This window comes from Carassius carassius, chromosome 27 (assembly GCF_963082965.1).
Source record: "Carassius carassius chromosome 27, fCarCar2.1, whole genome shotgun sequence".
NCBI classification, from domain to species: Eukaryota; Metazoa; Chordata; class Actinopteri; order Cypriniformes; family Cyprinidae; genus Carassius; species Carassius carassius.
In genome coordinates this window covers 2755899-2769548 of record NC_081781.1, presented here as the reverse complement: position 1 = coordinate 2769548, position 13650 = coordinate 2755899, and the positions used below count along the sequence as shown (strand labels likewise).

Sequence of the window (13650 nt, the reverse complement as noted above, 5' to 3'; positions counted from 1 at the left end):
CATCCCCCTGGATTTGATATAATTGCCTTCCTTTTTCCTCTCTATCCCACCTCTCTTGCCACATTTGATTTACTGTCTTCCATATCACACTTTTAACCTCTGCTTTGCTGATACTGACTTGCATTTCTATATTTCCTTTTGATAATGCTGTCTTGGCTAATTAATCTGCCAGTTCATTTCCCCTTATCCCTACATGTCCTGGTACCCATACAAATTGTATCTGCCTTCCTTGATTAAATATTCTTGTAACTGACTGTAGGACTTCATATAGTATGTCTTGCCGACTTTTTGAATAAAATGACCTTATACTTGCTAACACTGACGATGAATCTGAACAAACTAATACTTTATGCTGCCCTGTCTTTTCTACCCACCGTACAGCGATTAATATTGCCAGCATTTCCACTGTATAAACCCCTAACATGTTAGAGGTTCTTCTATTAAGTCCAATTCCTTTACTCGGAACCACCACACTCAATCCTGTTACTTCTGTCTCTGGTTAGCGCCATCTGTATAAACCTGCGTGTAATCATTATACTTTTCTGCTATCCGATTGTTGAACACCATTTTTAGATTTATACCTCCCTTTGCCCTCCTTTTTTCCTCCAACACAAACCACCTCAGGACAAACTAACTTTCAGGGAGCCACCTCTGGATAAACAACTGTGCAACTTACCCTCAAATTAAAAACTCCTAATTCTTTAGCTGTGTCATTTCCAATCCTACCAAAGTTTTCATTTTTCCTTTTCCCATATTCCCAGCTCTCCTGTAACATTGCCTTAGTAGGATGAGAATCATTATGCCCCTGTAGTCCTGCCCAATAATTTGCCATCAACTGCTTCCTTCTTAGCTCTAAAGGACATTCTCCCATTTCTACCTGTAATGCTGATACTGGGGTAGTTTTAAAAGCTCCACAACACAGCCTCAAGGCCTGTGCCTGGATAACATCAAGCTTTTTTAACAGAGATTGAGCTGCAGAACCAAAAACCACACATCCATAATCTAACACTGATCAGATTAGGGCCACATATATTTTATTCATTGCCAATCTACTTGCACTCCATTCTTTACCCCTCAAACATCTCATTACATTTATTACTCTTTTGCACTTTTTTTCAATTCTCCTGATATGTTCTGCAAATGTCAAACATGAATCCAAATTAATTCCAAGAAATTTAAAAGTTCCAACTTTCTCTAAATCTCTCCCATACATTCTTAACTTTAGTCCTTTCTGAATTCTTTTTCTTGTAAAGAAGACTGACTGAGTTTTTTTCCATAAAAAACCTAAACCCCCACTTATATCCCCACTCCACCACTATATCAATTGCTTCCTGTATTTTCCTATTAACATATTCTATATTCCTTCCTTTCTTCCATAGCGCGCCATCGTCTGCGAACAAAGACCCTCCTATATCTTCTGGAACTGTTCCAAATACGTCATTAATCATAATAATGAAAAGTAATGGACTTATCATACTGCCTTGAGGTGTGCCATTATCAACTATGTATTGATCGGATAATTCTGCCCCAATCCTTATTTGTATTTTCCTATATCTATATCAAAAAATACTGCAATTACTGACTCTCTATTTGCTTGCAAGGCCAAGGATTTCCGTATACCCACTTAAAAAAGCATGAGGATAGGTAACAACTTAGTTTTGTGTCTGAACTTTTACACTTTCATTCATAAATTCACCCCGTCTTTGTTTGCGTAGCGACACGGATAGAATCGCGGAATGGAACTGGCAGAACGTCACGGAATTTGCCTATTTTTAAATGAATAAATCTACAGTAGGGCTGTACAATGAATCAAATATCGATATGGACTAGTGTATATGAATATTAAAGTTAAAAGAGACTTCAGTTGTTCTATGCGTCTTTGAGAATGAGCGCTCAATATGTGCATTTTTATCATTAAAAAACACACCATTAGGGCTGGAAATTGATTCCAAAAAGAATCGATTCCGAGGTGTTGGGAATCGAGAGTCGATTCCAAAGGTTGGAATTTTAGGATGTGGCCTTCCGTTTCAGAAGCACCAAAGCCATAATTACAACAGTTGTGAGATAAAATATTATTTTCAATAAAAAACAATAAAAAAAAACAATTCAGAGATTAATTTATGCGGAACTGGCCGCTTGTCCACAATTTTGAGTGCTGCATGACAGAATAGATAATGACATAATTGAGGGTCTTGTTCTTATTACCATCTAAAATACTATTTTTAAAAACATTTCTATCAGCCAATGATAATTATAAAAGAACACGTTATGAGCATAGATCAATGGCCGAAAGCGCATCTGATTGACAGATAAACCATGAGCTCTATCAGTCATTAATGTTCTGATTATTTTTGTTTCAGTGTACAGTTTGTTAATATGCAAAGTATACAAAGTAAACTTCATCATTCATCTGAACTGTGCACATTTATTTTAGACACTTCTTTTCTTATTTAATTCATGCGATAAACGCATGTACCTGCTGAGCTGGGCTATGATTAATTTCATGGGCAAAGCTGAAAAAATACGACCTATCCTGTCATCATGGTGAGATTAGGTTCCTTTAATCTAAAAAATTAAATAAAACAAGAACTGGAAAAGAATCGAAAACAACACCGAGGAATCGATTCTTGGAATCGATTCCCATCGATTCCAGGATCAGGAAGTCAAGTTCCTGATTCTTAGCTGAGCTTTTTTCCTCCAAATCTAAAACTTCCACGAATCACGCCAAACTTTAGCGAGCGAACTGCGCATGCGCGATTTAGCCACGAACCAAATTTAGAGCGCATGCGCAGTAACAAGCCAGATAATACAAACAGTCGGCATCTAGAAAACTGTGGAAGCGTATGGGTAGGAATATACAATTTGGAATGTAATATGCAAAATGACAATGCAATATGTAAAATGACAATGCATTTCTGTATTTACATTTACATTTTTCAATACATTTGTGCAACGTTTGGTGCAAAATGAAAATGAAAATTAAATTACATAATTTTCATTTGCCATTTTATACACCAGTTTTAATATGTAAAATGAAAACTAATTTTAACGCTTTATAAGTTGCAAAATTAAAATGAAAATGTATTACAGAAATGATTAGATATGTATAACATTTTCAAGCAAAAACTGTGGCAAAATTATCATTTAAATGCTATTTTTCTTAAATGCATTAACACTCACAGTCAAGACACTTACGATTGCATTTTCATTCAATGTCCCGCAATGAATGTAGCAAAATTCAATGTGCACATTGAAAATGCATTCCGAGCCGATCACGTGTCCGCCCCCTCCAGCCATGTCAATCACTGCGTGAACAAGGCGGGGCTTGCAGAAGGTCACAGACTCAAATCTCAAGAAGAGGATTCAAGTGAGAGAACATGGACAAGACAGTTGGTCCATGTACATTTTGATCATTTCGGTTTATGGCTTCATTATTTCATTCGCACTTGTGGGCGGCGCTGAAGCGCTCCTTTCATCTGATTGGTCGAATCGCTCCACCTTCAGCTCGGTCTTTTAATTCTTTCAGGCAGAATAAGAGTCAGTGCGAGTGAAGCACTGTAATGTCTGAAACCACCGCTCACTGTTAATTAGCATAATATTTGAATCAGATGTAGCTGGGCACATAATTCGTGCTGCTGCGACTTGCAAGAGACCCCGTTAAATTATTTTTAGGTTATAGTATTGTATAAATATTGTCCCACTGATAAAAACAGTGCAAATAGTTCTGTCTCCTTGGATAACAGTGAAGTGGAAATAAATATGGTTAAATTTCTGAAATAAAATTAAATAGGATTTTTTGGGAAGGTAAGTCTGGCCAATTATACAGCAACACGAGTCAGACGAGTCTGAAGATCTGAGCTGAATTTGGTGAAACATTAAAGTTCTAGTCTGTGTCAATTACTCTCATAATAAATAATAATAATAATAATGTTACCCGTATTTTTCGGTATAAGTTGCATCAGTCCAAAAATACGTCATGACGAGGAAAAAAACATATATAAGTCGCACTGGAGTATTAAGTCGCATTTATTCAGAAACCAAGAGAAAACATTACCATCTACAGCCGTGAGAGGGCGCTCTGGGGTTGGCTACAGGAGCACTGAGCAGCATAAAGCTAATTTTACTATTTTTATTTCAGAAATGTAACTATATTAATTTTTACAATTATTTATTAATGTCACACACACATACCTAGTGCCTTATGACTTAAAAGATGAGAGTGGTAAATGTTACAGACATGGAACTGTTCAGTCTATTATTGCACTGTATTTATCAGTGGGACAATATTCATACAATACTACAACCTAGAAATAATTTGTAGGTCTCAGCAGCACGAATTATGTGCCCAGCTACATCTGATTAAAATATTATGCTAATTAACAGTGAGCGGTGGTTTCAGACATTACAGTGCTTCACTCGCACTGACTCTTATTCTGTCTGAAAGAATGAAAAGACGTGCTGAAGGTGGAGCGATTCGACCAATCAGATGAAAGCAGCGTTTCAGCTCCGCCCACAAGTGTGAATAAAATATTGAAGCCATAAACCGAAATGATCAAAACGTACATGGACCAACTGTCTTGTCCATGTTCTCTCACTTGAATCCTCTTCTTGAGATTTGAGTATGTGACCTTCTGCAAGCCCCGCCTTGTTCACGCAGTGATTGACATGGCTGGAGGGGGCGGACACGTGATCGGCTCGGAATGCATTTTCAATGTGCACATTGAATTTTGCTACATTCATTGAGGGACACTGAATGAAAATGCAATCGTAAGTGTCTTGACTGTGAGTGTTAATGCATTTAAGAAAAATAGCATTTAAATGATAATTTTGCCACAGTTTTTGCTTGAACATGTTATACATATCTAATCATTTCTGTAATACATTTTCATTTTCATTTTGCAACTTATAAAGCGTTAAAATTAGTTTTCATTTTACATATTAAAACTGGTGTATGAAATGGCAAATGAAAATTATGTAATTTAATTTTCATTTTCATTTTGCACCAAACGTTGCACACATGTATTGGAAAATGTAAATGTAAATACAGAAATGCATTGTCATTTTACATATTGCATTGTCATTTTGCATATTACATTCCAAATTGAATATTCCTACCCATACGCTTCCACAGTTTTCTAGATGCCGACTGTTTGTATTATCTAGCTTGTTACTGCGCATGCGCTCTAAATTTGGTTCGTGGCTAAATCGCACATGCGCAGTGCGCTCGCTAAAGTTTGGCGTGATTCGTGGAAGTTTTAGATTTGGAGGAAAAAAGCTCAGCTAAGAATCAGGAACTTGTAAAATGGCTTTTCGCAGGAGAAACAAGAGTTATCCTTTCTTCAGCCAAGAGTTTCTCATTCAGAATCACGCGGACATTGTGTTTAGTTTGGTGATTTTCGTTTTGATTGGACTGATGTTTGAGGTGAGTTCAAGAGTTTTTGATTCTCTTTTTTTCTCGTCTTCGTCTCAGCCAGCTGTTTTTCTGTCTCGCTCTCTCTTTCTGTCTTCTGACTTTTAACGTTACATCGAAATTAAACGTGCATCTTTTAATGCACAGACCAAAAGACATCCCTTTTAATTTGAATGTGTAAAGCCTTTGAAATCATCATCATCAACTACTTGGCTGGTTGTAAAAGTAAGTTCAGACACTCCGTTTATGCATTTCATCAACATTAAAAGTATGCATTAAACAACACTCAGGTTGTATTCAGTGCATTAAAAGAAATCCACATTTCACGACTATATTCAAAACATTGTCACCATCGCCTGGGCCCAGATGTCTGAGTATGAGGATAATGAAAATACATAAAGTTCCTAATTCATGTGTAATGTGTTAAATACAAAAAAATAAACCAGGTGTTATGATGGTTTATTTTTAGTTTATGGTGATGTTGCTCACGTTTTTGCTGAAGTGCCACGTCAAATCTCTCGAGCGCTCTCAGTTTGATTGACATTCCTGAAGAATCCAGTTTAAATCCATTTCAAAAACACTTAATATTTAAATGCGTCAAGATGTTTTGCTTAGAAATCCGTGATCTAATGCAGAAAATGTGCATTTGAAGTTTCTAGATAAGCAGTCTTCCCAGGTTTGTCGTATTGGCCTGTTAAATGCTTGCAAACGTTCAGAAAACTGAATGAAACGAGTTTATTTCATGCATGTCTTCTGTCATGCAAGCATCCCATCTGTGTTCAGACGGGGTTTTCCCCTTCACATCTGCCGTTTCACACACCTGCTGCTCTCAACATCTGTTTGTTTCATTCAAACGCCTCTGTGTTCATCACTTTAAGAAACAAATCAGTGGGAAGTTATTTGATTTGCAATGCAATTTTTCATGGATCCAACTGCTGAAATGCTTCATATATGAAATGTCTGGCTGGTTTTCATGTCAGTCCTCTGATCCGTATCTGTACTGTGTTTATGAACACACCACTTTCACTAGATTTAATATAAGATGTTATTTTGTTGTAAGTTTTATTAGTCAAATGTTCAACAATATTGCAGACAGCAACAGAATTTTTCTTCCCCTACAAGATCCAGTTTTGAGAAACATTTTATATAAACAAATATGTTTAATTGGGATGTAGTAAATTATAATGGGTTAGAGTAAAAATAATGGGTTAAATTATTTTATAATGCATTTGACTTATTTCATTATTATTATTATTATTATTATTATATTTCCCCATGTTAGTTGCATATAATTTTTTTAATATCAAGATACTGATGTTTTTTAATAGTTATTATAATAGCATTACATTTATTTTAAGTTAGTTTTTCTTTCTAATTTTTATTTAAATTTTAACATTTATTTTTTTTTTTTTTTGTAGTTATACTAACCAAATGAAACAGAAATGTTCCCTTGGCAACTTACAAAAAATTTAAGTTAACATTTATTTTATTTGAATGGTTTAAGTTAACCTGGTTTGTTGTCATTTTATTCCTGTAAGTCTTTGTATTGGAACGTCATCTTTCTATTAAATAAAACCGTAATAAAATAGACATTCAGGAGGTCTCAACAATGTTTTTAAATGTTTAAAAATGAAAGAATACTTCCTTTAATTCAGGCTGTAAATGTATGGAAGCACATGAGAGTTTATTATAGATCATGTGATGCGTGTGTGTGTCTTTGTCTCAAGGGTCACATCTGTGTGTTTTACTCATCATTGTGCAGGAAAGCTGAATTCTATGTAGTGAACATCAGTTTCTCTCTTCTCTCTTTCAGACCACAGCGAAAACAGCCATTTTATTCATCCAGCCTCAGTATAACATCAGCACCATAATCGCAGGTTTGACACACACGTTCATGACAGTCTCTCAGATCAGCTGCGCTCTGGTGCATCAGTGACATGAGCTAATGTGTGTGTGTGTTTCAGATGGAGAAGTGACTCTGTATCATTATGGATGGAAAGACTGTGCCACTGTCCTCTTCTATCTTTGTATCACCATCATTCTTCACGCGGTGGTGCAGGAATATGTGCTAGATGTAAGTGCTGCAGTCCTTTTTGGGTAATGTAGGTTTAACGTAATTAGTGCATTTTTTGCAAGCACCAGCTGAAGTTCTTTAACTCTTTCCCCGCCCGCATTTTTGAAAAAAAAGTTGCCAGCCACCTCCAGTGTTTTTGCTGATTTTTAGAAAAATTTCATGGCCCACAGAATATTTTGATGTATGAATACCTAAACATGCAATGCATCAAAATAAAGATCTGACCCAGTACTTTCAATAAAAAAAAGCATGTTATTCCAGCTTCAGGCTTTTTTTTTTTTTTTTCTTTTTTTTTTATATCAACACTTGAATATAGGTAGGTTTCATTTAAAAAAAGCAACATTTTGAGCAAAAGGCTGAGAAAATCAGATCATATTACGTAATATTATCAAAGCAAAGCTTCCATCAGTGCTTCCAAAGCTTGCACTGGCTTTTACGACTTTCTGGATTGACACATCACTCTGTAACATTAAGCAGTTTTCATTTATATGCTGTAGTGTTGATTATCGCAACATTTTTCATTTGCATATGCTTGTATATGAATGGAAGCCTGTTTCCGCCATTGAATTTTTTTTTTTTTAAATGTAATTGTGACAATTTATCTCATAATTCTGACTTTTTTTCCTCATAATTTCATGATACAAACTCAAACTCTGAGAAAAAAAGAGAAGACTTTATATCATGCAATTTATACCTTATATCATGGATTTCGACCTCAAAGTAGTGACACCCATCCATGCGCAGTATTTAAAACAAGTAACAGGAAAAGATGAGTTCAACCAATCAGAACAATTTTTTTTTTTTGGCATTTAAATGATTTCAGTGTTGTATTTCTCTCCTAGTAGCCTATAGTTTATAGTTTCAGTTCAGAGCGGCTCGCGCTCGCCCCGTTAGATGCTCTGACAGAAAGACTGCGTGTGAGGCTGACAGACGCGCTGTTTAATGTGTTGTTTGAGATGTGCTGTTTTCCTTAATGCATAACTTGCATTAACATAACTTATATTCTCCATCTGTAAATGTAAAAAAGCCTGAGTTTTCGCCACAGACTTAATTTAGAACAAGCACCGCCACGCCCATATGCATCAAACAGACAGAATGTAATGGGAGCACAAAAACTCAAACTAAAACATACATTTTGCTAAAATATTTGTAGTTGGACAATAAATGTGACGTGTAGAATTTTAAACCTACAAGTAAGTGTATTTGTAAAGTGTAATGAGGAAAATCAAAATAGACTATTTACTCAATTAGTCTGCTATTTATTTTCAATTTTTAGTTTAGTAACTTTAACTTCTGCTTTAAAAATATATTTTTTTGTTTTTAAATTGCAATGCTACTGTTACAATGTAATTTTTTTTTTTAACCCATTTTTGCACATAATACATGCCTACATGCTTACATTCACTTTATTTGTTTAATCCAAATGAATGAATGTTTGCTCTTATATCCCAGCCCTATACTGAAGTGTACTGGAGTTGTTGTTTTTTTTGTTTTGTTTTTTCATTTTTTTAAACACATTTAACTTAACATTTATGGTAAACTGTAAACTGTTTATCCCCCGTCCGAAACCTAGAAGATTCCATGTTTGGCAGGGAAAGAGTTAATGTGCATACCATGTTATTTATTAATTAACATTTTATTGGCTGTTGTGTGCTTCTTTTCAGAAGGTAAACCGACGTCTGCACCTGTCAAAGAGTAAAAACACAAAGTTTAATGAATCCGGGCAGCTGTTTGTGTTTTACCTGGTGTCCAGTTTATGGAGTCTCTATGTCATCGCCACAGTAAGAGTCACCAGATCGTTCACACATTAAACATCACACTCTCGTTAATGTCACCTGATCATTTATGTGATTGGCAGGAGGGATACATTCTGCATCCAAGCAGCCTTTGGGAGAATTATCCTCATGTTCACCTGAGGTAATCATAAAGCATGCAATGTGTGCATTGAGATCTTTTTTTCATTTTTTTTTTTTTGTATTGTTGCAGGTTTGAGAAATAATTACCTTTCTTATAAACTATAATAATGAAATGTCATGCAAAATGTATTAATTGTCTTAAGACATAAAATTTTATGCAGTATAACTTTTGCAACTTAATTTCTTTCTTTTTTATTTAAGTTAAATTCATTCGTGGATGTTCAAAGAAATATAGTATACTGAATATAACATGACAAATAACACAGATGTCAGTATCAGTGGTTGTTTTGATTGTGATTGGTTCTGTCAGCTTGTCATCTTTCTGTCAGGTTTCAGGTGAAGTTCTTCTACCTCACACAGCTAGCGTACTGGTTTCACACACTACCTGAACTTTACTTCCAGAAAGTAAGAAAGGTACGAGAAGATGAAAGGAAAACAGAAACTTTGATGCAGGGAGATTTTTAAATATATATACACACACACACACACACACACACACACACACATATATATATATATATTATGTATGTATATGTACATATAAATATACATAGTTATTATTCTGTGCAATAATAGAATTGTTGCTTTTTTCCTCTTTCAGGAGGAAATCCCGCGTCAGCTGCAGTATGTCAGTCTTTATCTGTTACACATTCTGGCTGCATATCTGTTAAAGTAAGACCAATGAATCAAGTTTTCACTATAATATCAGATATGAGTGTTTAATTTGAAATATGTATTTGTTATCTCTCTTCAGTTTGACGCGGGTCGGGCTGGTTTTGTTGTTTCTGCAGCATCTTTCTGAGATGGGTTTCCATCTGTCTCGACTGTTTTACTTCACTGATGAAAGCCACCACAAACTGTGAGCCATACTTCCTCACACACACACATATTTTATTAAGAGAAATTCAGCAAGGATGCAGTCGATCAAAAGTGACAATAAAGACATTGAAAAAAAAACTTTACTTTATATTCATTAAAGAATCCTTATATTATGGTTTCCACAAAAATATGAAGCAGCACAACTGTTTTCAAAATTAATAATAAGGAAATATGTTTCTTGAGCAGGTAATCAGCATTTTAGAATGATTTCTGAAGATCATGTGACACTGAAGACTGGAGGAATGATGCTGAAAATACTGCTTTGATCACAGGAATAAATTACATTTTAATATATTTAAATAGAGAACAGTTATTTTAAACTGCAATAATATTATTGTATTTACTGCATTTTGAACAAATGAATGCAGCTTTGGTGAGTGTAAGAGATTACTATCAGAACGGTAAGACGCTCTTTTGATGGTGGTGTATATCATAGCATCTCTGTATAACAGCACACATGCTTGTGTTGTGTTTGTAGGTTTGAGATGTGGTCCGTTGGGTTCGTCCTGACCCGGATGATCACTCTGACTCTGATGTTCCTGGCTGTGGGCTTCGGTTTGGCTCGTTCTGAAAACCAGATGCTTGATTTGGAGACGGGAAACTTCAACACTCTTTCTATCAGGTGAGACATACGTTCACACTTGTTTTTGTCGTAGTATTTCATTAGAGACCCAGACGTGAGGATTAAAGGGGTGTTTGACGCGCAGGCTGCTGGTGTTGATCGTGGTGTGTTTCACTCAATCGTGGCTGCTCTGGAAGTTCTTCCGTTTCCAGCTGAGCCGAACACGAGAGCTGAGACTGGAGCAGGCGGCCCGGAAGAGAGCGGCCGCTAAACAACACATGCAGCGCACGCTCAAACGAGATTCAGGTACATGCTGTTAGTTGAAAATTAAAAACCAATAATAATAATATAAAGATTACGGAGTTGTTTTATGAGAAAGTGAACTGTCTTAAAAAGGTCTTTAAAAGTTTTCATTTGCTCTTCCAGAAATGAAGGCCTTGAAAGGTTTTAAATCAGAACAGAAAGTCCAAACTTTGTTAAATCATGGGATTAAATGTTGCATGCACTGAAAAAAATCTTTGTCAGTATTTTTATCTTGTTTTAGGGTTACACACCTACACATTTTTAAACAGCCAGCCTTAATAATTCAAGAATAACTTGAGATGCAAAATCAAGATATGGTATTTGTTTTTTCTTTTTTTGAGAGAGAGAGAGAAATTAAACAAAATTAGGTGTATATGCTTCAAACAAGAGCAAATGTCTGTCTATGGGAAATGAAAACTTGTTTTCCTTTCGATTTTAGTAAATTCTTCTGAGCCCATTGACAGCTATTTATTTCTTCCACTTCATTTTTTTCTTCTTCTTAAAAAGCAAGACTATATAATCGTGGTGTGGTTCGTTTACATCACATTAAACATGTACATTTCGAGAACTTCGATGCATTGTGTTCTCTTTAATTTATTCCTTACGTTTTCTTTAATTGGGATTTAAATAGTCTAAAAATGTAGCTTCATAAAACTTGGAGAAACCCTGTGCAATTAAAAATTAAAACCATTTTCATTACATCATTTTCTTTTAAGACAAAATTGAAAACATTGACACTGACTAAAACACGTCGATTCACATTAAAAAGAAAACCTCTATTGCAGCTTGTCAGACTTAAAAAAAAATATATATATATATAATATATGTGAGAAATTAAATTCATTGCATCTATTTCCATTGAATTTCATTGTGTTAGGGATCAATTTGTCCAACATATTTTGTATGTTCAAAATTAGCTGCACAGACACGTTTTTTTTTCCCATAATGAATGAATTGGCCATTTATATAGCGTTCTACCATACACACAATGACTACTTGTAGTTGAACAAATAGTCACTACAAGTACAGTATGAATAGTATCTAACTTTATTTGTACTTCAGGTAAATAGTATTTATTGCTATTTGTACTACTTTTGTCTTGGCTTTTTCGAAAACATTGTGAAGATGAAATGGTTTCTCACTTATTTCCATTGCTTTCGGTCTAGTAATTGAGATCCACAAAACTAACAACCAAAAACAGCCTTTGACTGATTTTCTTTTTTAATTGTCAACGAAACGGTCAGTTTGACCCAAAAACAACAGTCCTCAGAGAAAATAAAATGCAGTTATTTTATTTTTCTATTGTCAAAGCTTGCACGCACGTTCACAAGCCTTACATTTAGTTGTTTTCCTCACATTGAGCTACTGTAAAGAGCTTGGAATTGTCTACTAAAATCAGGTTTTGTAAATATGCTTTTAGGTGAACTTTCCCTGCCCTCTAGGCAGTAATATTCTTTTATTGTGTGTATGTCTGAAAGCTAAAACGTGATGCTCAAGAACGTCAAACACTGGTTTGTAGGTCTGATGTCTTGAGTTACATGTTGTTTGGTTCATTGAGGTTTCCTCTCTCTTGTGTCTTCTGCAGTTGGTCACCATGAGAATGGACTGATTAAAGCAGAGAACGGCACATCTCCTCGTCTCAAGAAAATCAAAGCACCGTAAACTTCAGCCCCATTCCAGCGGATGGCCTCCACACATCGACGGCACAGGAACAGGAAACAGTTCATCTGCCTGCTGCTTCCTGTTTCCACATCAAGAGAAGTGCATGTGGCGTTTCTCAGAGGAAGTGACGACTGCACCCTCACCGGGCTCTGGTCAACGTCCTAAACTTCTCTTTCCAGTTTCAGTATTCATGTAATTTCTTCTGCATATGTTTGTAAACTTCACTCAGTCTTTCTTTATTAAAGCGCTGTTTTGAGGTTGTTGTTTTTTTTCTTTATCTGCATGTCTTGAGGTACAAAACCAGTAGGCTTGACACAACGTATCGAGATGATTTGAATCCGAGGTCTCATTTTGAGACTTCACACATTCTGGGTTTGTAATGAATAAAAGACTTGCATGACAATCCCCCCCCAAAAAAGAAACCATGGAAAATCAAGTGTTATACTAGTGAAACACAAGGCTTTGTACGTTTATGCAGTTTGATATGTGATTGTATATGACTTTGCTTTATAAATATTGAACCTTTTTGAATAGTTAAATTGTTTTGAGTTTTCTGTCTTTGCAGAAGCATTTCAACATTTATTTCATCATTTAAACTGATAATGGATGCGAATCTAACGAAAATACTGTATTTCCTTGTCATGTTTCATCATCATCAAAAAATGTGTATGATTAAAAAGAATCCTGTTAGGAACGTTTAATGTTTTATTTTAATTAAAACCAGCATGAATTGAACACGAGTATATTACAAACTGATTTACAAATTTTGTCATTAAATTGTCATACTTGGACTTATTAAATATACATGAACTTAATAAAAATAGAAAATTACATTCAATACAAC

At 35.2% G+C, this 13650-nt stretch overlaps 1 protein-coding gene across 1 annotated transcript; it reads left to right on the top strand.

Annotated features, from left to right (window-relative positions):
* Positions 1 to 5222: 5222 nt before the first annotated feature.
* Positions 5223 to 13066, top strand: LOC132106432 (translocating chain-associated membrane protein 2-like). Its single transcript, XM_059512105.1, has 11 exons — positions 5223 to 5422; positions 7224 to 7287; positions 7375 to 7484; positions 9149 to 9265; positions 9343 to 9401; positions 9730 to 9814; positions 10002 to 10072; positions 10155 to 10259; positions 10758 to 10901; positions 10987 to 11147; positions 12730 to 13066. The coding sequence occupies exons 1-11, from the start codon at positions 5303 to 5305 to the stop codon at positions 12804 to 12806; spliced, it is 1113 nt and encodes a 370-aa protein (XP_059368088.1). The 5' UTR covers positions 5223 to 5302; the 3' UTR covers positions 12807 to 13066.
* Positions 13067 to 13650: the final 584 nt, after the last annotated feature.